This window comes from Drosophila navojoa, chromosome 2, assembly GCF_054131105.1.
Source record: "Drosophila navojoa isolate 15081-1374.11 chromosome 2, UAZ_NAV_1.0, whole genome shotgun sequence".
NCBI lineage: Eukaryota > Metazoa > Arthropoda > Insecta > Diptera > Drosophilidae > Drosophila > Drosophila navojoa.
Genome location: NC_142890.1, coordinates 25,592,639 through 25,619,748, shown reverse-complemented (window position 1 = coordinate 25,619,748; position 27,110 = coordinate 25,592,639). Strand labels below are relative to the sequence as shown.

General features: G+C 39.9%; 1 protein-coding gene across 1 annotated transcript; it reads left to right on the top strand.

The window, feature by feature from the left end:
- Nucleotides 1-924: 924 nt before the first annotated feature.
- Glut3 (Glucose transporter type 3) lies at nucleotides 925-2,380 on the top strand. Its single transcript, XM_018101826.3, has one exon. The coding sequence runs from the start codon at nucleotides 941-943 to the stop codon at nucleotides 2,339-2,341; it is 1,401 nt and encodes a 466-aa protein (XP_017957315.1). The 5' UTR covers nucleotides 925-940; the 3' UTR covers nucleotides 2,342-2,380.
- Nucleotides 2,381-27,110: the final 24,730 nt, after the last annotated feature.

Genomic DNA, 27,110 nt, shown 5'->3' with positions numbered 1-27,110 from the left:
ATATGAGTGTGTGCGGTGGCAGAAATACATGCATATGTATATGAGTAAACACTCACGAAATTAATTTGTAATTCAAGGCGATCGCTAATTGAAATCCAATTAAAAATTCAACCCAACTCAATTGACGACAAACAAAACAAATATGCAGTCTTAATTCAAATGGCTGCTTGATCTGAGATATCATCATATTTATCCCTCAGTTATAATTAAATTGAATACATTTTAGTACTTTTTAAATATTATAGCTCGTTGCCGTAATTGGGTAAGTATAATTTTATATTTAATAAACAATGTCGACATTAATGTATAATATAGATATGAAATGCTTGAAATATGATACCTATACGAGAAAAATAATATTAATTATTATTTAATAATATATGATATCTAAGATAAAAAATAATGATATAAAATAATAATAATTTTACATTATAGCTCGTTGTCGTAATTGGGTAAATATATTTTTATATCTTATAAAATGAATGTTAGAAATATGATACCTATAGGAGAAAAATAATATTAATTATTATTTATTAATATATAATACCGAAAACAGACAATAACAATAATTATTGTTTTTTAAATTTACGACAATTTTTTTTTTAATTTTTAGGAAAAATAGCAATAATCAAATATAATGATAATAATTCTTTTTTAAATATTCTATGTATGCACATATAATATCTATGAGAAAAAAAAATTATTTATTAAATTCACTACAAGTTTAAGCAAACTTTCATTCGATGAAATGAATTGTAAAATCCTTAATCTTAAATAAAATATTATTTATTTGGGAATTTTATTATTTAAAATAATCTGTTGAGTTCGTTTGGTAAATAATTTCAAAGCAAGCAATGAAGGTTTGCTCTTCTTTAATATTTTTCTATTTTCTATTTTAACAAAATTATTTATTTGTTTATATTCAGAGATAAGTTAATATATGGAATCCAATGTGACCATTCGTTCACGACTTCCTTGCGAGCCGCTCAGATGCTGTACATGCCATGGCCAACAGTATCTGGCCGGGCTAATAAGCAACTTTGGCGTCTTTTGCTTTGGCGCCACAATGGGCTGGGCACTCTTTGACGATCATCCTTCCAGCGAGAGTGCCAGACACTTCATAGTGGGCAAGAGCTCGCGCCAGTGGACGAACAGCTTGCTGCCCTTGGGGGCCGCTTGCTTCTGCATGCCGATGGGCGTGATGATGAAGAAGCATGGCAGCAAGGGTCTGATGATCTTCCAGCTGCTGCCCTACATCTGCGGCTGGCTCCTCGTGATCTTCGCCAGAAACGTGTACATGGTGTACGTGGGCCGTTATCTGCTGGGGATCTGTGGCGCTGCGCTGTGTGTGGCCGTGCCCGTGTATAATGTGGAAATCAGTCAGCTGAGGGTCCGTGGCCTCATGGGGAGTATGTTCTATGGCGCCATCGTCTACGGAATTGTGTTCGCCAACATCTTGGAGCACTTTTTTGGCGAACAACTCGTCAACATTATCGTCCTGTCGATGGCGCTGCTCAACTGCTCGGTTAAGATTCTACCCCAGTCGCCGGCCTTCTACATCCTGCACGGCGAGCTGGGGCATGCGCGGGCCGCCCTCCACTGGCTGCACGGCGATGAGGCGATCGACGTCGAAGCCCTGACGGCACAAATGATCATGCCAGCGGAGGAGGAGCATAGGCACAAGTACTTGTGCGGCCACAAGTACGCACGGATGAACGTGCCCCGGGCCAGTGTGATGCTGCTGCTCTATCAGCTGTCCGGCGGCGTTGTTATCTGCGGATTCCTGCGGGATATTCTGCTGCCATTTTCATCGGCTTTCCACAAGTATGAGTGGATCGTTTGGGTGGCTATGCTCCTGGGCCATCTAATCTGCTTCTTGGTGATCGATCGCATGAGCCGGCGTCTGATCCTGGTGCTGTCCGCGGTGCTCATGTTTCTAGCTTCGCTGTATTTGTGCACCTGGTTCCAATGGCTGACGCACACCAACTGGAACTTTCAACCCCTGACGGCGCTATTCCTGTTCATTGCATCATTCTCATTTGGCATGGGCCCGGTGTCCTGGATACTGTACGTCGAGCTCATCATCGAGCCCTCGCGCGCTCTGGGCTGCTCCTTCGCGGCAACCCTTGGCTGGCTAACCGCGTCCGCGATGGTCTTCGTATATGCGAACAATCTGTACATGCAAACAGTCTTTTATTTCATGCTAATTGTCTGCTTTGTCACTCTGCTGTTCGTGATCATCTTCGTACCGGAGACCAAGGGCCTAACATCGCTGCAAATTCAGATTTTACTGTCACACAGATCCTTGGGTGATACGCACTCTACCGATTCATCATTCTAGATGATGATTGTGTCTGTCCTTTGACTTAAGACAATATACTCTTAATAGCTTTTCTTATTTAAATCTTTCATTCGCTAACCGATCGAGCTATGTCTCTTGGCTTTGCAGAAGCATGGAAAACCTGATGTAAATGCATCTGCCATCGACTGGGCGCTGCACATGTAATATTTCAGTGTGCCCAAAGTCCCTCGGCTAACATCAGGGCTCATATGTACTTGTATATGTGTGAGCATATATGTATTCGTATTCGCATTCGCATTCGTATCTGTATCTGTGTCTGTCTGCGTGAACTTCTGGCAAGTGCAAATATTTATGCGTATTTGATAGCACTAATGGGCCATTAAATGCGTACGCAAATACACACACACATGCGTGTTCGTGTTTGTGTTTGTCTAAACGAGCTCGTATGGGTGGCAAGGATGAAAATGTACCTAAGCGAATCTAAATGGCATCAGGGGCACCGAACATGCAAAATCATGTACTCGTAAATCTCTTTAATGCCAACGGCCTCCGGCCAGAGCCGAAACACCAATGGGGCCACGGGAATTGCGGGAGTCCGGGTCCTGGGTCCGTCGATGAGCCGCCCACACGCAATCACATGGTAGCTGCTTGTTTACTCCCGGGCCAAGGAACGGCTCCGGCTCGAGGTTGGGCTGCCTGCGTAATGAAACTGAATATGTGGATGCTGCAGGCGGCGCTGTGGCTGCAAATGTGTGTGCGTGTGCTTGTGTGTGTGTGTGTGTAAGGTGCTTTCGAATACGTATTACGTAACTAACGAAAATTAACGTTAATAGCCCTGAGTATCAAAATAATGGCAGTAGCTCCGTTGGCAGCCGCCTGCTGCCTGTTGGTTGCCCTCTTGGATTGGAGCAGGAGTTGTGGCACTGGCTGTGGAACTGGAACTGGAACAGATACGGCGGTCGGGGCTGTCGGCCATATAAATTGCACAAACTCATTCCGGACTTAGGCAAAACGTGAAAATATTGTTACGACCTCTTGTGCTGCTGTTTGCTCACTCTCACTCTCTCTCTTTCTCTCTCTCACTCTCGCACTTTCAATATTTTCTCCCATTCTCTCTAGAACCCGAGTCGCAGTCCCAGTCAAGTTTACTGCAGCTTCGGCAGATTCCGCCCATCGAAATAAATTTGATTTTAGTCGCAAAATTACGATACTCATGCACTTAATTGAGAAAAGTGAAGCAAAGATTTTTAATGATGTTGTATGCTGGCAACAAGATGGCAAAGATGGGAAAGAAGTGGCTTGTTAAGGCAAACATACATTGGGGGTGATATAAATAAGAGTTATGTGCTTTAGAATGATGCTTAGATATAATACTTTAAAGAAAAATATGCAAGCTGTATTGCAAAATATTCTAGATGAGTCTGCATAATCTTAAGATAATCTTATTAAAATCATTTATTTAATTTATTATAATTTTTTTAATAACTAATTCAAATTACCATATGCACATTTAGCTACCCACCACTAAAGATCATCATGAATAATTAATTTTAATCCAACGTTTATTTTGTTGTAAAATATAATATTTTTGCGTTTCTCTCTGAAGCGAAGCTTTAAGCCGTGTTCAATTAAGTTAAGGCATTGCATATATACGGTACAATAGCTTGTTCAACAAAATTAAAATTTCAATTTAAAATCGGAATGCTGAACGCTCCTGCAGGACCTCCGCACCGTCCGCACCAGCCTCACCCACCACCCCCCTTTCGCTCGGTCCAATATTTTGCGCACTTTGTGTGCGTGTGTCGTTAATTTTTATTGGACAGCTTTTGAGATCCTCCTCGCATCGAAATCGAATGAAATTCAGTTCGTTGTGTTGCTTGTTGCTGTATTGCTGCGACTGATACGGTCTCCAGGGGTCGGAGCAGGGCTAGCGTGGGGTGGGGAGGCGCTGGTAATGTAACTACTGTGTGGGCATGGAGCAGGGGCTGGATGGGATATGCTTTCGTGTTTGTGTTCGACGACGACCAAAACGCAATAAGCAGTTAAAAAATACTCGTAATTGCAACGGGCAACTCCCATGGCTCATGCCCCATATGAGTTGTTATTGTCTTTGTTGCTGTTGTTGTTTTTGTTGTTGTGGAACGTGCGCAGTGGCATCGACAATGGACAACAAGAACGATGCTCCATGGAATCGTTTCTGTGAAAATTCATGCATGTAAAGATGAAATTGCTTCGCGAGCTGCCAGCCAAAGACTCTATGCATATCATTGGCCAATACTAAGGGTTGAGTCTGACAAAGAACTTTAAGGCATTTCAGCAATAGCTTAAACAAATGGAAGAAATATTTAAAGTTGAGTTGCAGAACGAACAGGATAGTAGGAGAGAGTAGAGAAATTATCATTATATATTAGTGTATTTTTTGTTTTCCAAATAATAAGCAACCATTGAGGCAATTGCAGAACAGAAGAAGAAAGCAGAATGTTTGCCTCTCACTTTATATTTAATGCAGAAAAACTCATCGTTTTTGTTCGAAATATTTTGGTCAGTTCAGCTCTGTCAATCATGTGGTCTGGAATTAAAGACATCTTTAATAGAAATTTTTCCCCTTAATCAAGCAAACAGTGAACTTTATCAAATAAAATATTTGATATACATTTAAAATATTTTTATCAATTTAAAAAATAAAAAATTAAATTAAAAAATATAAATGTGAATTTTCAGAGCTCAATTTAATCATAAATATAAATAAATAAAATTATTTAGAGCCGAAATAATTTTCGAAATTTCAAAATATTAGAATAAACCTATATACGAATTTAGGACCACGAATTCAATAAAACCTGCAACAGATTTTTGTTTTTCATGTCCTCATTACATTATAAGTATATTTATTGTTACGGTATGATAACATTAATAATATAAGTATAAACTTGTAAATTTGGCGCACAAATAAAATGAAAAAATATGGTTTACATTACATTATATCGATATATGTTGTATATTTGTAATATACCTATTCTATTTGTTCAGTACAATGTATATACTATAGTAATTATTCAGTCGAAAGTAATTAGTCAATATCCTATAATATATATTCTCTGCATTGTCTATTTACTACAGTATTTATTGAATAGATAGTAACTATAGACATCGTAGATATTATAGTATAGAACTTCAATACTTAAGTACTTAAGTATTTATTTAGTAGATAGTTACTTTTTATTATTCTCTATGCATGTATGTGAAATAGTATTTATTCAGTCAATCGTAATTAGTCTAAATACTATGATATTTATTCACTAAATTGCTTTTCTCTATAGTTTTTTATAGGATTTATTCAATAGATATCAACTATCTATATAGTCGATATACTGTATTAAAGAGGCTTGCTACTCTCTATTGTATTTACTCAGTAGATAGTAACTATGTAGTATCTATACTTTACTATTTAGGCTATATTATATTGTCTATATAACGTAATATTGATGCATTCTGTCATTCTCTAGTTTCGCATTCTCTCTATGCAGGAAAGAAAGGCACATTCTAGTGCATCCGCTGTTCGAGCATATCCGTTTCATTTTCATCTTTGCTTTTCTCTTTTTTGTGAGAGTTTTCTTTTCTTCCTTTCGTTATGGCCATTATATTGTTTGGCCGTGTGCGGACCTTAGCGCAGTTGCCTTTGCTGTTGCTGCCGCCGTCGTCCTTTTGGCTATTGTAGTTATAATGGGCTAGTGGCAGCAGCCAACTGGGAGCCCCACGCTCCCCCACGCTCTCCTCACACTCGCACCACGCCCGAGAGCACTGTGCAAAATGTTGCCCAAATGGGTTCATATTTTGACGTTTAATGTAGCGAAAATGAAGCAAGGATTTATGAAATGTGCACGTTGCCCCCGCGGGCCGAGTCGACTAATATCAAAATGGAAGCGAATATCGAGCGACGCCCAAAGTGCAAATCAAAAAGCAATTGCATTATTAGAAGCGATACGAAATCAGAGGGGCGTACAAATAAACTCGGCTAACTCAATTGAATGAACGCTCCGATTGTCTAGCGTCTAGACGTCGAGGCCGTATATTCCGCCGTGTCTGCAGCAATTAGGATTGTGTAGCTAAATATTAAAGATGCGTGTTTAGCTTCTTCTATTTTTTTACTCTTCATAATTTTTCCTCTACGAAAGCCGTCAGTCAGGTGGCAGCCGGTGGCTTTAATGAGCCATAGGAAATGATGAAAATGCCATTGGAAGCTGGCTTAAATATGTCTAATCGACTGTTTCGGGCACTTGATGGCAGCAGTTGCCAATGGGTACACAGCCGGGACAGCAGGCACTCCAGGGACTCCGGGAACTCGTGGCCCTTCGCCAGGGATCAAGTAAATTGCGAAAACTATGTGCAAGATGGGCTGTTATTGCAGCAAAAACGCTTGTAATGATGACTCTAAGTGCCGTTTTCTTGAGTGTATTACCTATAAAAAATTTATACAAAGCTGCTGCCAAATTACCCGGACACGAACCGAGACAGCCGTGTAGCTGCCACCACCAACACCGCCAACACGCCACGTTCCGCCCCCCAGCTAGAAGGTAGAATAGATACAAAAGGCGATGCGAACGGCAATGGAAATGCTAGCCACCTCATCAAGCTCACCTCTGCCCTGAGCCGGGCTGCCAGCGATAAGACAGCGTCTTCGTCGAGCGATAAAATGCAACATTAAATTGCTGATTTTTTTTGTGAGCTTGGGTGGCTGCTGGAGACCCTCGGGTGGCAGCAGTTCATTAGGGTAGCACCCGCCTAGGGCTGGGAATGCAATCTGAAGCGATGTCTAGCTGGGGACAATCACTACAAGTGGCTCAATGGCCGAGTCTCTGCTCTGATTGTCAGATTGCCTGCATAACAAAACAAATTATATTCGTAATTATCATTACCATTTGGCTCAACTCGAGTCGTAATCGAAGGCGGCATTTAAATTATTAATATAATGCTATAGGACATGGACAGAAAATATGCTTGTACAGATGATTAATAAAAAATTGGGATGGCAAATTGATGTGGGGGTTGGACATAAATTTGTAATATAAATCAAGCCGAAGGCCTCAGGTGGCAGCGCTTAACATTAAGCCTTAAGTTGGCTTTAATTTTGTATTATCTCTAAATTGTTGAAAATTCAATAAATATAATATAAATTAAAAAATTATCTAAATTAACAATTCAAAAAATTTGTAAAAGAAAAATATATTTATTTATATTATTTTTATTTTTATTTAGTTAATTAACTAATTGAATACCTTTTAAGAGCAACAACGATTTGTCTCTATTTTGTGTTCGCGTTATTTAGCATCATCTTTGCTCCAACTAATTCAACTTAATGTTTGGGTTGCGCTCCTAACTCTTCGTTTGTTACTGATTCCAATTTGAAAGTAAGTAGAAAATTAGAAAATTCCTCACAGTTTGCGATGTAAAACGGTCTTTGCCGCTGGGCCGTGCCCCTGGGCGCTCGTAGTTTATGTTTACGAAGAAATTAAAATAAACGCCAGCATGAGATTTATGCAATGTTTGTATTAAGCCGCTGTCCACGCGAGACACCAGCGCCATCAAAGAGCAGTCCAAGGACAACAACAACATCCACCACCACCAACACCATCATGAAAACCACCACCGAAGTGTGCACTAGCTCGAGTCGATGGCAGCGCAAAGCGCAGTTCCGAGCCATTTGGGGTGATATCCATAATGGTCGTCGAACCAGCGCCCGCTTTGTGTTTGCTCACACGCGCCACCAACAGTGACGGCACGGTGGTATCGGTGGTTCAGTGTCTGCCGCTGCTGCTGCTGCTGTTGTTGCTGCTATTGCGGCTGCCGGATTTAAATTCTAATCTAACTCGCCCAACGGCGCAGACTACGGAGCGAGCGCTGCGCACTTATCCGGCATGGCGGTAATAGCTTTATCTGCCGACAGAATTATGGCCAGGCGCTTGATTCATGATCCCACATTGTGGACTTTGTTGCGCCTTTGCTGCTGCCCGTTCCAGTTGCCGTTTCCGCCGCCCTTTGGCGACTACGCTCTGGGGTGAAGAGCCATCGGCAGCAGGACACCACGCAGGAAGCTCAGGCGCTGGGCATTGTTAAGCTCAGTTGTGGATATGAATGGATGCATTGGCTATCGTTGCATAGCATGTAGCTACCGCTACAGTGGGGCATATGAGTATATAATCAGTTATATAATCTATATAGTTTAGATAGATTTATTAAAAATTTTAATTTTGATAGAGATTTTTGTGATTTTCCAACTGGAAATAGTTTAATAAATTTGACTATATATATAGAGCCTTATGATTTGCTTTTCCTGCTTCAGATAAATTTTATGAATCTTTAACAGAGATGGGCTTTAACAATTGACAGACTCGAATAGAGTTAGAACAGATTTCATGAAGTGGCATATATCTAAGAGATGTCTATACAAAAGATCTATGTCTATATATCAATATATAGATTTACAATATATTACATATACATATGTAAGACATATTCCTAACTTAGTTGCTTCTGCAAGTAAAAAATTCTCCAGTTAAAGTTCTCTGCTTGTCTATGAAGCTCTATAGACAGACAAAGCGCAGATTATGATGGCATTGTAATGCTTCTGCTATCTGCTCGCGCAGCATCGGAAATCCTGTTTGCCATGGAACTCTCCCACTATGGTTTCGACAAAAGGACTCTTCCCACTTTCCAGTTTTCAAAAAAAGAAACTTATGCTCAATATGCGACGGCCACATGGAAAATCGATATGCCCAACAGTATGGCGGGATAGCAGTGGGGGTTGGATCTGGATCTGGGGTTGTTTGTTTAATTTTCCGCAGCACAAGTGATGAAAATCTATTGAATGTGCGTCCATGCTGGAGTTTCCGTCATTTTGGTTGCGCACTGTGAAAATATTTATTCAGTGCAGCAGCAGCTCAGCTGCCGGCGCGGAGTGAAACGGAAGTTCGGCTCAAGACCCAAGTGTGATGACGTCTCTGATGAGCAGGGAGTTCAGGCTACAGAGACTACAATCCTGTTGAGCTGTGCTGGGGGCACAGATGGACGGACGGTCGGACGGACGAGCCGTGAATGATACGCACTCGTTTAAATTGCCATTTAATGTCAATACAATGACAGTTATTTTAATTGTATTTGGGTGTTGAGACAATTTATGTTATGGCCGTAATTGTTATGGCAAATGTGTTGCTTATTGGACGTGAGTCCATATCATATCAATGTGTATGAATGCTTATAGCTACTTGAGAGATTGCAGAGAATTTCGGGTAAGATTATTTATTATAGAATGAGTTACGAATTAAATAGAAATATAACATATAAATTAATAAAAAAAATGTATTGTAATAAATAAGTCATGATAAAAACTTTTTAATAATTATATAAAATTATTTATTCACTATAATACATTTTTTATTATACATATAAGTGCTTACTTGTTAAGGCAAAATTAGGGCCAGTTGCATTGATTTACTAATTCATTCAAAAAGTTATTCAGAATACACTTAGAAAATTAAATTTTGCAAATAAGCTATTGGAAAGTCTATATTTATTTTTGGGCGCCGCAAACCTTTAACTACGCTCCCGTTGGCAGCGGCAAAAACCTGTTTGTAGTCTCTATGTGCCGATGGGGCAGCCCAGGAGAAGGCACGTTAAAGAAGCTCTCCATAGCTCCACTTGCGTTCCACAACCATTCGAACAACATCCACACACACACACACACATACACACGTTGACTGGCTGTAGCACACGTTTTAAAGTTGCGGAAGAGAGCGTGGGGGCCATTGGTATATGACCGCCGCGTGGTGCATTCGCATGCCGCTAGATGGCGCGCAGGTCAATTTAGTGGAATTAATGGAATTGGAATTCATGGCGCGGAAATTGAATTTATGCGCCTCGCTGAGCCGCGCCGCCGAGCCGCCGGGCAATCGGATTTTAATGCGCCATTGAACGCTTCGAAATGGCTGCGATTTTGTACATTGGCATTGGCAAATGCAACGGCTCCAGCGGCTCCAAGAGCTCCAGCAACGGCTGGTGGCAGCCAACCAACTAACCAACCAGGCAACCAGCAAACTCCCAACAAGGCCAAAACTTTGTCGGCTACAATGGAGGCAAAACTGTACAGCAACAGTCGCAAATATCGAGAAGGACGCCTTCTGGAATGGCAGTACGAGTAATTAAAAACACGTTTGTCCTTTTGGACTATGTCCCGGATACAGTCGTAGCCCAGGAGCGCTGCCATTACACAGCTACAAAAGTTGCTCGCATTGCTCGCATGCCTTTGGTTTTGCTGTTGCCTTTGCCTTTTCCGTTGCTGTTGGCATTGCATGGGAAAAGTTGAAAATAAACTTTGCGGCATGACAGCAACGACATCAACTGAGGCAAAAACAAAGCCAGGAACGCATTCACATAACTCCATGATGTCAACTCTCGCCTTGGCTCTTGGCTCTTGGCTCGGTTTCCCTCTCCACTTCTGCTCGTCCCGTCGGTTGATTAACGCCCAAGGAGCACGAAATGTTTTCGTTTTCGTCACTTTTTGCGACCGTTTCGGCTAGTCATAAGAAAAGATTTGAAATATGCGAAAAGTAAATGAGAAAAAATGTAATTTGGCTATGGAAACGTGCGAGATCGATAAATAGGCAGCGCTTAATGAATAATAAGCTTAATGAGTTGACGAACGAGCTGTATATGTGTTCATATTAAATAATAATGTAGATGAAACATATTTTGAAAAAATTCTAAATATTATTTAAGCATTTTTATAATATTTCCATGAGAATTTTTTAAGCGTAATTGATAGATATATTTTATATACTTACATATTTAGAGATTAAGAAAATAATTTAAAATATATTTTAATAATAAGCTTAATGAGTTGACGAACGAGCTGTATATGAGTTTATATTAAATAATAAAATATATTTAAAAATGGAAATGAAACAAATTTTGAAATAATTATTAAGCATTATTTAAGCATTTTTATAACATTTCCATGAGAATTTTTAATTAAATATTTGTTATATATATTTTATATATTTATTTAGCGATGAAGAAAATATTTTTAAATTTATTTTAATTATTTTAAAATTATTAAAATATATAATAATATATTTAGTATATGGCTTTCTTCATTTAAATATTCTTTACGCAGTCATTACTTCAAATCTAATGCCAGCTGAATTGATGCCAAGAACTTGGCCAAGAAATGACTTTTGGCAGAGTGCTGAATTGTGCTGTTAGGAGCAGTAGAGCCAGGTCTCTGGCTTCGTTTTGCTTGGTTGGGCCGTCGCCAAATTGTGCAAAGTTGCGAACTTTATACGAATTAATTTGTTCAACTTTTGCTGATATATGGAATGGAAATGGGGCGGTGTGTGCGTAGCTGTACGACCGCTAAGACCGCAATAAACCCACATGAGCCCGGGTAAACGATGGCGAGTGCCCGGGCCTGGGCCCGAAAATCCAATCTCACAAATCACATCGATAAAGCGCCAAAGGCACGCAACCCTTTCGCCGGGCCCATCCAGTTGAAAAACGAACTCACATGCTTATATGGCCGCTATAAGCTCGCCTTAATTACACTTTACAGGGCAACCCTTGCGAGGCTGAGCCTCTCGCCTCTTGCCTCTCATCTCTCACCTCTTGCCACTCGCCTCTTGCTGAGAGGCCCACCCACAATGGACAGCCCGTTGAGGAGGAATTGAACGACATGCGACACAATTAAGCATTCATGGACCAGGAGCTCTTGGCGAGCTTAAATTTTGACATTTTGTTGTTTGTTTTGGGTCGCCGAGGGCGAAGCGACAGATATGGGCGGTCGGTCCGTAATCAGACACACGTCCTGTGCCTTTCTGTTGATCCCGGCGACCATTTTATAATGTGTATATAGCAGCTTAGTGCACCCGGGAGACTCATTGCCGACGGCACTAAACAATTTTATCATTTTTAATCATCAAAGTGGATATGTCCTGCCCAGCCCCACCCCGCCCCGCCCTGCCATGCCCTGCCCGTCGGCACACTCGGATTAAAAACACATATTAAGTTATTATCGGACTGCCAGATACCAGAGCAGGAAAGGCGACAAAGCGTGGGTTGAACCACCATATGAATAGCCAGTGCGAATGCCTTGAACTCTGACTGCACTCACTTTTGTCGCTGCCAAATAAAAATTCATTCGCCAACGGAGCTGGGCTGAGGCGAGGAGAGCGCAAATATCTCAGCGTATGTATAAAACATTGTCTGGCTGGAACGCTGGGCACGACTCGGCACTTTGGAACAAAGGATTGCTGCCAAATTGGTCTTGGCTCAGGCAGCTGAGCTCGACGGCCCGGTCCGGGGGCCAGTGCTCATGGTTAATGCATGATTTAATGTAATTTGGACGCTTGCACGCAGTCGTCGGCAACGTTGGGCGACTCTCCGCCAATTTGGCAGCGCATCAACACGCCATTTGGGAACCAGAGCCATGAGCCAGAGCCAGAGCCAGAGAGACGTAGCTGGAATTTAGCGCAGGTGCGGGGCCACCTCGTTGCCTCAGCTGGGGCATTGCGCAAATTTCCATTAATGGTCACATCCTTGGTGGCAAATTGGAATCAGTTTCAGCGGCCCATAACTCAGCCCCGTCGGCTGCTTAACTGCCGTTTAAAGCAATGCGCTGCCTGAGCGAAACTGCCTCCACTTTGATTATTGTCGTGCCTCACCTCAAGCTGCCTTCCTACTTAACCTGATGTACGTTAAGGCCTATTCTTTTAGACTATGCTCAAGCTGATTCCTGAAGCTATTACCTCGCACTGAAATCTTTAAACTTTACTTTAATAAACAAGGCCTCAGGCATTGTTAAAACTGGAAACAGCAGCATATAAAGCATTTAATTTAGAGTTTCTTAGGCAATCAAACTAGGTATGTAATCATTTTAAAATAGTTTAAAAATTATTCTATAATTTTTACTTAATTATGAAGATGTCATATGACTTAACCCTTAACTTTAGTCTATATTCCTTATTCCAGGTTTTAGCTTCAGCAGTTGTTTGCACGTTGCCTAAACTGATATAGAGGTTAACTTTGTCTTTAATCCAGTAAGTTATTATTCATTATTATTTGTGAGTTTATAAGAGGTTCATGTGATTATGGTATTTTTAATATTTATATAAAATAATTTTATAAATTTTAAAATCAAATCATGGCACTTTTATTTTTGTGAACACATCAGAATATTTTCAGCCATTCCAGTCCCTCTTAGTTCTAGCACGTTGCCCGGACCAAGCTTCTCTTCGAGCAAAGACAAGTTTTGTGCACTTAATTGCCCATTCTGGAGGCCAGGCTCCACGTGCCGGGCAAAGTAAAAGTTTTAGATACAAATGTCGTAATTGCAACACGTTCAATGTGTGTGCCCGTTAGGTCCATTAGGTATACGAGTGGTATCTGTGGCCGTATCTGCTGGCATGAGTGCGCCTGGATGTGTTGTGACTCACAATTTTAGAATTAAAGCCCCAAAAGCATAAATTGCCGTAAACCGCAAGAAACTTTGGCCTGGCTGGCTGGCTGGCTGGCTGCCAGAGCTTGGAGCGATGGCTCCTCTGGCGCACCGACAACAGATGGAGACGCTGTCGAAGCCGAAGACGCCGGGCACAAAAAGTTGCTTAATTTAATGTTATTTGCGTTTTAGCATATAAAGAATTTTGTGTCTTAATCTTTTGACTCTTTGGCTCCAGCAGCAGCAGCAGCAACAACAGCAGCAGCAGCAGCAGAGGCAGCACCGACCGTACGCCTCAGATGCTTTGAATATGCTAGTGCTATTTATGCCCCAGACGTGAGAGCAGCGAGCATCGAGCACCGGAGACTGGAGACTGTCGTGGCTGGCTGCACTTCTGCCGATCTGCGCCCAGTCTGTTTGGTTAGCAGCACACGAAAAAAGGGATGCAAATTTATTTCTTCATTTGCATATTTTAAGGAGCTCGATGCGATATATATTTGCGCCATCTTTTGCCAGCCGTGCCTTCCAATATGGGACTGCGACTGGGCCGAGCGCGAGGCTCCTTTGTGGGCAGCCAATTCTCCTCGCGAATCCCATCTCTCAGTCGAGCCCTTGATGAAACTTTATGAACTTTGGCTTTACCGCTGCGAGTGTACTATAAATTTTTTGGGGTACGCTTGCCTGATTGCCATTGCCATTGCTGTTGTTGTTGTTATTCTTCTTTTTGCCCCGCATGTAAATTGTATCTGTATCTTTACAATTGTGCGCAATCAGCGAAATTATAACGCAGCTCGTTTTTTACCAGCTTCAATGTCGTCGCATTCGTAAGCCCAGACTTACGTCCACAACGATCCCGATCCGCGAGGCTGATCCAGCAGTTCTGACGCATCTGAGCTGTACATTTTACACGCAAGCTCGAAGATGTTTTAATTAAAGTGGAAAAGAAAGGAAATATTAGTAAGCTTATGTCTCAGTGTGAGTGTGTGTGTGGGTGTGGTTGTGTAGGTGTGAATTTGTAAATAAATGGTAGTGAAAATAGTATTATATGTAGATATTATATATAACATACTAGAATATTTTTCGTGAGAAATATGCAGAATGAGTTTAACATTTGTTAAGCATACAAAATATGACTTTCTTCAATTAAGTGAATGAAATAAAATACATACATTTTTATATATTACAAAGTTTGTCGACTATAGCAAACAAAGGTATCCATCTGATAATTTAATCCATTGAATATTTTTTTGCATTAATGTTTTCAAAAGCGTATATAAAATGCCATTATTTTATTGGCTCATCTGTATATCCTGGAGTCAAAGAATTAATCGATATAGCTGTCTCTCTCTCTCTCTCTCTCTATCTCTCTCTCTCTGTCACTTTATTTGTTAGAAGAACCTAAAGATAAAGTTCCAAATCATTCTAAAGAACACAGTTTTAGTTATAGCTCGCTCTCTCTCTCTCTCTCCATCTCCTTGTCAATCTATCTACTTTTTGGAATACTAACAGAACTCGATTTAAAATCTCATATGATTTTATAGCACATAGTCTTAGTTATTTATATCAAAGTTTAGCTGCAAGCCGAATCCTAATCTGAAAATTTGCCTATTTTATAGATCTTGCGTAACCGACTTATATAACCTGAGCATGCTGGCGAATTTCAGTAAAAGCAGAGATCGCAGTTAAATAACAATACACCCTCAGCATAAACTCTAAATTGAAATTGCGTATTCCAGTGGAATAAAGCTGGGCATAAAATTATGCGTGAAGCCCGGCGTAGAGCCCGGGAGTCATGCGCATGCGGAGGTTTTGGCTAGCCATAAATCGCATTAAAATGCAGAGCATATCCTTATTGATTTATAATTCGAGTTGGAATCGACTCGGCGACACTCACTAATAACTCATTTAAGGCAAACGCCGTGCGAGGAATCGAAAGCGAATTATGCAAATGGCAGGCGGTCTTAGGTCTGAGGTCTGGGGACTGGGGCCCAGGGCCCGAGGCCGTGGCAATCGCATAGAGGGAAAACGCGTCACGCGTCCCATAAATATCTGCGAATGCTTCTAATAATAGCGCTGCCAAGGACCGCCAGTTGGCAAACTCTAATGAAGCGTTCCAGCAATCGAGGAACCATTCGGCAGGCCATTTGCATGGCGTCCATCAGCTGCATCAGCGGCCAAGGGTGGGGGCTGGCTGCTTGCAATCGGTTGCGTTTCATTTAATTTTTAATCTGGCTAAATTTATTTCACACTCGTTGCAAGCACCTACCCCGCCCCTCAGCACCCCTCAGCCCACAACCACCTGGCGTGGGCAATTGTGTCAGCGGCTTCCGGGCGTATTTATGCGAGGTACATTTGAGCCATATTGATGCGGCCATGTTGGCGCGGCCAATTGAAGCGCAGCTCTCGGTTTTAATGCCGCAGCAGCGCCGTAAATAATGCAATTACTCATCCGCGTTGCAATCTACTGATAAAAATATTTAATTGCATTTTTGCATTCATTCATTTTTTGTTCGCATTTTCATTTTGTTTTATGGAAAAATCGAATCGGATTTTTGCCACCGCGCATAAATTGTTGCATATAAATTTTTCATTCGCCGATGCGAAGGCCTGATAAATAATTTAATCGAAATTTTTTCCATTACAGAGCAAGAGCTAAAAGTGCAGCAGAAATAAAAAAATACCAAAATATATATGTGTATATATATACAAAATGAAATCACGCACTTCATTTAATTTTAATTTATAATGACGCCGTCGCCGCCAGCTCCCAGTCCAGCCCCAGTCATGTTTCATGCCCAGCCTAGCCGCGGGCCACATCCCGGCTCTGGCCTCAGCCTAGCCTCGGCTGTTCTAGCATTGGCCAGCGTCTCCTGCCCGCCCACTTGCTGGCGATCTCATCTTACTGCGCTGCATGTTGCAGTTATTTTTATAACTAAATTATATACGCCCGTCTTGCGGCCCACGAGCATGACTCGGGCTCAGGCTCTGCGACTGGCTTGGGCCTCTGTTTCCTGCTCGATTTATGGCGCACAAGGAGCGCGAAACCATAAACAGCTTTTATGGCGTTCTACTGGATTATGGCCAGCTAGCCCAGCCTCGGCTGCAGCTCGAGTCTCAGTTAACTGAATTCGCCCAGCCAGCGATACCTTTTGATATAATCAATTCGATAAATTCGTGGCCCACGTGCAATTGTATTGCTCTTGTTGCTGCGTCTCCTGCATTAAGTTTCAGTGATATATAAAATGGGCTTAGTTGAGTGTGCCAGGCATGTTGAATATTAAATTTGAATATCAGGTAAAGCTCTTAGGTTCAGTTCGGACAATTTAGAGTCAAACAAGAGCTCAAGATATACACAATGGATTACTTAAAGAAAGCACATCTCAAACGTCAATATACGAATAGATTTATGGGAAGATCAAGAGCGGAGAGACGAGTTATAAAAGAAATTATTGCAGCTTATGCAAGACATAAGCAAACATTTTCTCAAACTACCTTAATCCATTCAGCTTGCGTTACGTGGATTTCCGGCATATCTTTGCTTAGCTTAAATATTCATTCATTCTCTCAGAAATCATGTCGATCAATTGGGAACACGCCCACAAATAAGTTATCCAAATACGCGCTACTTTCTTGTGCTGCTGCTTAAGCAAATATTGCATTTACTGGCATCTCCTATAATGAGAAAAATGTACTCCATCTATCGTGTATATACGAATGAATGTGTGTGTGTGTGTGTGTATAAGCCATTTGGTGGTCTCACTTCCGAGGAAAACTTTGAGCCAGAGTGTTTGCAGTTTGTTGTTGTTGTTGTTGCTGTTGTTTGCTGTTGTTGATGTTGGTTGTCGTGTTGTGCTGTCCTGTTGCCCCCTTGGGTTTATTCATGACGCATAAATCTGGTCGGCAACACTTTATGCGAATACACAAACAACACGCCACCACTCGCCATGTACTCCTCGTAAATTTCGCAAGAGCAACTTTTTTACGAAATTAAATCTTGTTACAACAACAACAGCAGCATGTAAGCTGCTATATGTATATACGTATATATGTATATACATTTATATAAATGTATATGTGTATATTTATGAGCTGGCGTCGGTTTCTACGCAAGTCGCCGCGCTGTCGTCTAAGGCAAAGTTTTTTGGACTCAAATCAGAAATCTGGCCACATGGGCGAGGGCAAGAGCGTGGGCGCTGTGGCAGTGGCGATTGCCCGTTCGGTGGGTGTGGCATCTTGGGCGTACGCGTGTTTATTGCGCTGCCTGGCAAGCCAGGGGCAAAGATTTAGCATTCGAGCAGTCGGACGACATAAATTGGCCACCAGCCCAGAAGGCATGGTGGGCGGACGCCGCTTGTGCCTGGATGTGTACACACAATGGAGGCTGCTCTAGGATGCAGAATCTTTCCAGAGTGCTCGCTGCAGCATTCAAAGTCCATGTGAGCCAATGAGCTACGGCCATTCATTTGCAGTCGGTTGTTGTTGCATGTTGCAAGCGTTGCAAGCGCCCCAAACGAGAGCATAATGAATGCGGTCAGCTAATTGTTAATGCACTCGCCATTATGGCCACACAGCGGCAACTCGTAAATGTAAAATGCATTTTAATTAACCGTCATATATTTCACTTAAAGCATTTCAATGCAAATTGCCCGGCGTAATGAAGGGACGTAGGGGAGTGTGGGGCGTGAGGGGCGTCCCTGCTGCTCGCCTGCGGGTCCAGCTCCAGTCCCAGGCACCTCGCCTCGGCGCGCCATATTAAATGTAATTATTTGGCACAAATTGCGTGTTTAGGATTAATTATGTTATGGATAGGCTAATAACGCGCTTCAAAGTGTAAACTACAAAAACCATCCACGTTTCAAATGATGTGGCGCTTAAAATGCACGTCGATTCGTCGATCTTGCAGCTTATAATGGAAAAAAAACTAAATGCGTTAGCTTAGTAAATTGAGTTAAGCTAAACTTAACTTAATATAAACAGAAAATAAATATATTATTTAAGGCTCACATGAGAGTAAATTCTTAAAGGAAAATATAGTTTGAATATCAAATATTATATATATGTACTTTCTTTTACATACTTTTTATGATATCAAAATAAGAAAAATTTAGTAATGTATTTAAAGTTCATATACATAAATACATAAATACCGTATATACTTAAATCAAACTAAGAATAAATTTGTTATTTAAGACTCAGATGAGAGTATAAACAAAGATCAAAATATAGTTTATATATTAAATTTGGTGTTTATGTTAGGTTTATTATTTACATTTACTTTCAGAGCGGAAAGATTAGATTCAAATATATATGATGTTTATAATTATGAAACTATATTAAATATCTAGAACTAATAAAACCATAAATATAAATATTTACAAACAATTTTTTTAAAGCAGATTCAAATTTATTAGAAATTTAATATATTATTTATTCAAGTAATTATAAATAACAAAACTATAAAAATATGTACAATAAATTAGTAATGCAGATATTTCTTAAAGTACATATTTCCATTTTAAATCGAAGGCACGTTGTTTATTTTATGAGTATTAATTATGTCAATTCAAACTTTCTAAGTAACTAAATAAATATTTTAGTTTGCTCTATGCCGTAAGACTTTCTATTACCTTTTGATTTAATAATATTCGTTATTGTGCAAGCAATTATACTTGAAAAGAATAGCAATGCACGGCTTCCCTCTGATCTCCCTGAACTGATTCGATTCTCATTCGCAGCCACTTGATTGCAATATAAAATGAGACCAGTATGAGAGTGCACCGACAGAACCCTCAGAGCATTTTTAGAGTGATCTGATATAGCATTTAGAGCCTGATATGAATGCACAAGGGCACAGTCCCAACATACACTACTTCACTTTTTCATATCTCTATTTATCTTTTCTTCTCTGTTACATACAAGGTATTTATTAAAATTTACTTACAAATTACTCCATATCATAGCAAACAGTATCTTCTTTATACTCTCCCTTTGCTCCTTTATAATCAAGGTTCTATGGGAGCTGAAAATATAAAAAAAAAAAAATATATATATATATATATTATTGATATATTTGTATATTTTTATGTATTATAAATACAAATACATATTATTTATTCAAATGAATATTATAATAATAAAATAATGCTTACACATCTAACGACCGTTGCTTCAATTGATTGGTTTTCTTACAGACTTCATTGTCCCTACAAAACGTTCTGTTTATTTTACACATTATTTATTCAAAGCTTGTTTGATCATTATTGCATTTGTAAACAGATTTCTATGGAATATATGTAAATAATTTAATTCAATTGAGACAAAGTTTTTCCATTGCATTTCCGCATTGTGCATAGCCAAAGTCTCTGTTGTTGTTGTTATTATTGTTGCTGTTGTCGTTGTTGTTGCTAGCCCGCAGTGCCTGGAGCACATAAAATTCATTTAATTACGCAAATGTATGCATGTTCATGCAACGCCTGCACTCGTTAATTTTGAGCGTACATGAAATCCGACACAAGATATTGGAGCAGTACGTACATGAGGAACAGAGGCTGGCTGCATCGATAAACTGCACACAGGTCAAGCTGTTGCCGATGCTGGCAGCAACTGCAGTCTGCGACTTTTTGGGAGCAGGCATCGCCTCGTGTACTTGTAGTTCATAAATTGAATGGCTCGCTGGACCGGGAAGCAACTGTGTGTGGTTTATGGTCCGACGGCCCGATGGAGGTCATCGCAGTGTTGGAACCTTGGCAGTAATCATAATTCTTGAGCTGGACTTTCACATTGTGTCGCATCGCAAAAAGCAGGTTGCATCATTTTCCACACCTAAAAAAGATAAGCGCGCAAAATCAATCATAATTAAACACAAACAAAAAACCCAGTCAAGGTTAAACAGAAGACGCAAGGTAGATCACGGCTGAGTCGGGCTCTACTCAAATGCATTTGCAGCTCATTAAAAACGCACAAGTGCAGCGCGCAGCGGAGTGCGAGTGCGAGACGATCGGCAGATGAGGGCATGTTGCTATCTCGCTCTGGCAAAGGTGAGTCTCTTACCTTTTTTATATTTTTTTAATGGCTGCCTTTGTAGTTGAGTTGACCTTGGTGTGAATTTTAAGCGGAAATATTATATTGAGCAGACGGTTTTTTACGATCTTTTTATGGCGTTTGCAAAAAATGAAAAACGAAAAAAAAGAAGGAAATTCAACTAAAAAGTATATTCCCGCCGCGTTTCACGGCGCGTAGCAAACTGTTTTGGATTTGGTTTTTTAGCTGCAACCTCTGGAAATTTATGATTTATGATGATGGCCGTGACCCTTTAGCCAACAGGCAGAGATCAGGCATCGGACACAGGATCGGCTTAGGGATCGCCGACTGCTGTTTTGTAAACACTCAGTATGAATCCCAGTACCCGCTCGCTTGGACGTGGCGCATTAACTACAGAGTAAACGCGACGGCACTGCAGAAATACCGAAATGAGTTAAAATTCGAAAAGTTGTGCAGAAAATATGAAAAATATTAAAAAACATATGGCGAGAAGTGCATAAAAAACGAATGCCAGAAGTGTCTCTGTTGTGCATATGCACTGCATCTATATCTGTATATATCTTGGCACAGTTGAGTGTGAGTGTGTGTGTTTTTATTTTTGGTGGGAAGAAGATGAAAAATGATTAAATTCGAATTAAAAAAATTTGATCGAATTATCAAAATCGCAAAAGCTGAAAAAGCTACAAGGCGTCATTGATGGACACATACTGTTATAAGTAAGTTTAATTCAACTAAATCTATATACTCTATGGAAAATGCAAATTTGCTTTGTATACTTCACTCCCTTAATTCTATATATAAGAAAACTCTTAATAAAAATGTATACAAAAAATCTATAGAAAAAATTCTTAACTTTAACCTAAAAAATTTCTTTAATTTGTATTTATTAATTTTCTTAATTCATAAATAAATAAATTTTTTATTAATTTACTATTTTTATTAAATTATTATTTTCATATATTATATATGTATTATTATTTTTTTTTTTTCTTCCATTTTATTATTTGTGTAAGATAAATTGTTTGATGGTAGAAAGTTAATTTATAATAAAATAAATCTTTGTGTCCTTATAAAACTACGGAGATATCTGGTACGTCAGCATTGCCTTTAACTCCACAAAAACACACAAAAAATCAACTCTGGCCAGAGACGCCAAATGTGGTTAAAAGCAAATGTAATCCTGAAATAAATCACAGAGGCAACAGATTCATCTCACAGTGCGACTCCCATCGCATCTCATTCTCATGCTCATGCTCGGGCTGTGTTTCAGAGGCGTTCGTCGGGTTTTTGAGTAATTCCGCGGAATACACAGCGGACCGGGCACGCTAAGATATCTGAAATGAACACAAAAAAATAAAACTGAGGAACAGAAACTAAAGAAAAATCTTAAGAGAGCAATAAACAACATGGTTGACAATCTTAAATCTTGCAACTTACAGGGCACCGCAGCAGATACAGATACGAATGCGAATGAATGTCGCAGCCATTATGGAACGTTGTTGTTGCTGCGTTGTTGTTGTTGTTGTGGACATTTCTTTTTGTTGTTGGCTGAGCGAGCCACACAATCACAATGCCAACAATACCCAATGTCTGCAGCGGTCATTGCTATGCTGGAATGCAGCAACAGCAACAACAACAGACAGACAATAACAACAACGAGGCAGGCCAGTTTAAAGGCTTGGCCCAGCCATGCCCAGGCCAAGACCCAGAGCCATAGCCAGAACCAAAACCTGAACCAGAACCTGAACCTGAAGCAGACCCATAGCCCAAGTGGCTTAGGTAGAAACAGCTCCAACATTGTCTTCCGAGCCTCTCGGACGGTGTCTGGGCCTCGCTGCCGTTGCTGGCTTGTTGTTTGTCTCCTTTATGGCTTCTTTTCGTACCTTTTATCTCCATCTGTGATTGCGGCCAGATTTTTCTTGTGTTTTTGTTGGCTTCTTCGTGCCTTTTTTTTGGGGTCACATTTTCGTGCTCTGCCAGGTATGAGCGAAGCAGATACGAAATTTTCCCCTTGCGGATATCGTGTGGCAACGTCTTCAGCGTAATGGCTGATAAGCGGCACGCACGCCTGAGTTATGGCCGCCAAGTCTGCAGCCCATTCAACTAGCCAGCCCGTTAAAGCCAGATCATAATTGGCTGATTCACCCCCGCCCGCCCGAGCACCACAACTGCTGCTGCTTAACGACTTTTTAAACACTTGTGTTTGCTCTTTGAGGCATACAGATTCAATGACATAACACATTCACTCACCGATTCGCCCGCTCCCTTGCCGGCAGACAGACAGACAAGGCATTCGGCATTTGATGTTTATTTAATTTACCGCAATTCATAACAATTTCGTTTACGACATTTTTACAGCTCGACGAAAGGCCGTAAACAAAATGCCGCCGTCGATTGCTGTTTGATGCCACGAGCCGGCGTCTCGGCGTAGTTTTACGAGCCACCTTGACGAGCAACCTCCGGCTCCTGGGCACTGCAGCGCACTGCTCTGGGCCAACGGCAATTAAACGCCAAGTGCAGTTAGCAGTTGTTCTGACCGTCCCCCGTTCGCGCCACCACCAATTTATGTGCGTTTTATAGATCGTAAAAGCAACACTAAACAACAGCAAGGTCGTTGATTTTACGATGTGTTGAATGCCGAGTCAGAGCCAGAGCCAGAGCCAGAGCCAGAGCCAGGACGTCTGCCACTTGTCATCATCCAGCATTGCAGCTAGCTGTCTGTCCCCGTCTCTTTGAACTAGAGCTGCCTTCCTGATTGGGCTCAAGTGCAAGCGGCATCGTAAAACTCCAGCTAATGCCTGAAAGAGCCGTAAAACGGCTATAAACAAAAGTGTCTGTCCGCAGGGCCAAACGAGACGAGCGCCATTAGGAAAATATTTGTGTTCGGTTTGTAAACAATTTGATTTAATAAGGATAATCGCTTGTCGTGTCGTAAAAGACGAAGCAGTTAAACTACCGAGAGATGTCTGTCCAATTGAGTCATGGAATTCATGAGGCTTAAATAAATCATTTATATGTTGAGATTGTATTTCTGTTGGACAAAGTCTAACAAAATGTTTATGATTTGTAGTGGACTGTAAGAGCTGATTAAATTTATTCAAGAGTTGCAGTGGAAATACATTTGATTTGTGCTTTTAATACTTGTTAAGATTTCATAGAGTTTATTAAAATTATCTTGAATTTATATCATTATTATTATTATTTGTTATTGACTGTAGAATCATTTTGATTTTACATTTTCGAATACAGGCATCCCAATTATTATCTTGTCCCAAGTTCATCCCCTTTGCATAGCTACCCTATGAGTTTTGTTCTACCACCCTTTGCATATCAAAGGCTGTTTCATAGCCGCAAATGAAGTTTGAATATCGAAGGTTTCTCGTTAATTTAAAGCATATTGTAACTCAAGTGTATTTTATTTAAATTTTCAATACATAATAAAGTACAATAAATGAAATTAAATAACTTAATATATGCAATAATAAAATATATTAAATTAATAAATTGTAGCAGATTTAAAAAAAAAAATAAATATTCAATAAATAAACTAGATTCACTCTAGAGAAGCATTCACATTTATTTATATTTATAAGATATTCAATTTAATATAATAAAATATAATATAATATATATAAACAAATAGTAATATAATATTATTATATTATAATAAACATATAGCCAACGATTCATTTAGATAACACATTAGACTCTCAAAATTTTTACAGTTTAGTATCATTTAATAATTGAAGGTAAAGCAAGCTCGAGCGAAGGCTATGGAGCTACATAGCATATATAAATACATATTCTTATCCACAGTCACAGCGTGCCCGAGCTTCATTATTTAGCCAGCTGAAGACGTGTTGATAAGCAATGCCAGTCCCAGTCCCAGTCTCAGTCCCACATCCAGTTCCATATTCATATACTCCACACAGAGCAAACGCAACAGCGGATGGGGCAGACAGAGAACAATTGAACTAATGACGTGACTATGGACAGTCGGCATCGGTCTGTGACTCGGTTCATTCGCATTCGACCATCCGGCCGAGTGTCCAGGTTCCAGGTTCCAGGCGGCGGGCAGCGGGCAGCGGGTAGCGTCTGGCCGGTGGCTCATTGTTATCAGGCGGCATGGTCGAGACTTATGCATCGAAAGTGTTGTTAAATTACGCCAAATTGCTTAATTCCAATAATGAAACGGACCGGCTGAGCGCCTCAGAGTCGGCCGGTCGCTCAATGAAATTATAAATTTTCGGTCGTCCAAGTGATATGCAAAGCGCATGAAAATGAAGCCCCAACAGCGAATTTAATTTTTGTTTTCTGTTTCTGTTTCTGTTTCTTTTTCTGTTTCATTGTCTGTTTTCGGCTTCAATGGATCGCACTGGGGGCGATCGCACCTCATTGCGAACGCCTCAATGACCGAGACAATTCCCGATCCCGGCCATACGGCGGCGCACAGGGAGCCCATTAATGGGCCAATCCAATTGGTCGTTAATGTTGCTTTTTATTTGCCTTTTATTGTGGCTCTCTTCTTGTTATTGTTTCTGCCGCTGTAGACTTACTCAATTTTATTATTGTTTATTTATGCGATTTTAAATAATGCGCAGCAATTCACAAAGATAAGACGCGGCCTGTGAACTCTCCCCTCTACTCGTTTTGCTGCATTGATTTACGGCCAAATTATTTATTAGCTGGGCGCAAGTTGGGCCCGACTGGACTATTGGATAGGTTTGGTTCTTAATATTATGTACAGCATTTTGTTTGTTTCTTCTTTTTTTTTGGATTGTATTATTATTTTTGGCGCCCAAACAAAGCATTATAAACTTTTTCATAGTTCTTTGTGGTAGATAAAAGCAAACAAAGAAGCGAAGTCTTGTGAAGTTTGGTTTTATTATTTATTGACATCGTTATCGTGGGCGTATACACAATATTTCATAAATTTCGTTTTGTGCTAGATACTTTGTATTGGAATCCCGTGGGTGGTTTTCGCTGACTTGAATGAACAATAAATGAATATAAGAAATAGGTTAACTATTAATGAAGCTGTATTTCTTCAAGTTTGGCATGATATTTGGATAAATTATAAATTAAAGATACTGTTTGATATGCCAATAATAGATCCCTAATGAATTGGGGCTTAGTGTTAAAAAAAAGTATAATTTAATATTATGCTGTTTTACATACCTGGCAGTGCGCCACACCAATGAAAATAAATTAAGATAGAGGTTATATTATATATATTAAAATTATAGCCTTAAATTATAAAAATGTTAATTATTAATTATTTTTGATGTTAAGGAAATTAAACTTAAATAAATAAGAAATAAATTGTGGACTTTTGGTGCGGTAATAAGGGTTTGAAATATAATAGTATAATATAAATATAAATATTTTCTAATTAAATGAAAATATTTCATTGAATTATCAACAATAAAATTGTTTGCTTCCTAAGCAAATCAAGTTTTATATTAATATGTTTTGTTTCTCAAATAGAACTTAATTGTGGTCTAAATCAAACTTATTTAATAAATATAATGAAATAATATTAAATATGAGTTAAATATTTAAGCGACTTTTTCTTCCCTGATAACTTTTTCTTCCCAGAAAACATATATAATATTAAAATTCATAGTCAAAAGTTTTCAATTTTTCAATTTATTATTTATTGTTTTATATTGTTATTAAAAGTGAAAAAAAAAAAAAATGTTTTATTGAATTCTTTAAGAACAAAAAATTATTAAAAATGATATAGAATATAAATGTGTAGGCCAGATACTTTTCTTCGTCATAGTTGATTAAGTTTTTTATATACACAAATTTATTTGTATTGAAGTCGAGGTTTTTGACGGAACTGTATATGGTTTACAAGAGTCGTTATAGCCGGACTCTACTGTACATTCTCGGCCATTCGAATAACTAATAATTATTTTCTGGATTTCGTTTGTTCACTTAACTTTTCGTGCAGCTTCAATGCTTTTTGGTATTTCGATTGTCATTTGATCGAGCACTGCCATAGACTCATAGTTAGGTTGGCGACTCACGCTCTCGCCGTACTTCGTTGCACTCTTGGCATGGCTAATGCTTGTGCTGTGACTGCCTCTGCCCATGCCCCAGCCACTGGGCAGCACGTTGGCCACGGAGGCGTTTAATGCACGTCAACAAAAGCTACAACATGGGCAACACAGCTATATGAGTTGGTCTGGTGACGCTTGGACGTTTGTTGTCACTTTATCAATGTCGAGTATCATAATTTAAGCGAATCGCATGCAAACTGACAGACAGACAGCT

What these genes read in the sequence shown, in the direction of transcription:
- Glut3 (XM_018101826.3), top strand. Translation starts at nt 941, where the DNA reads ATGGAATCCAATGTGACCATTCGTTCACGACTTCCTTGCGAGCCGCTC.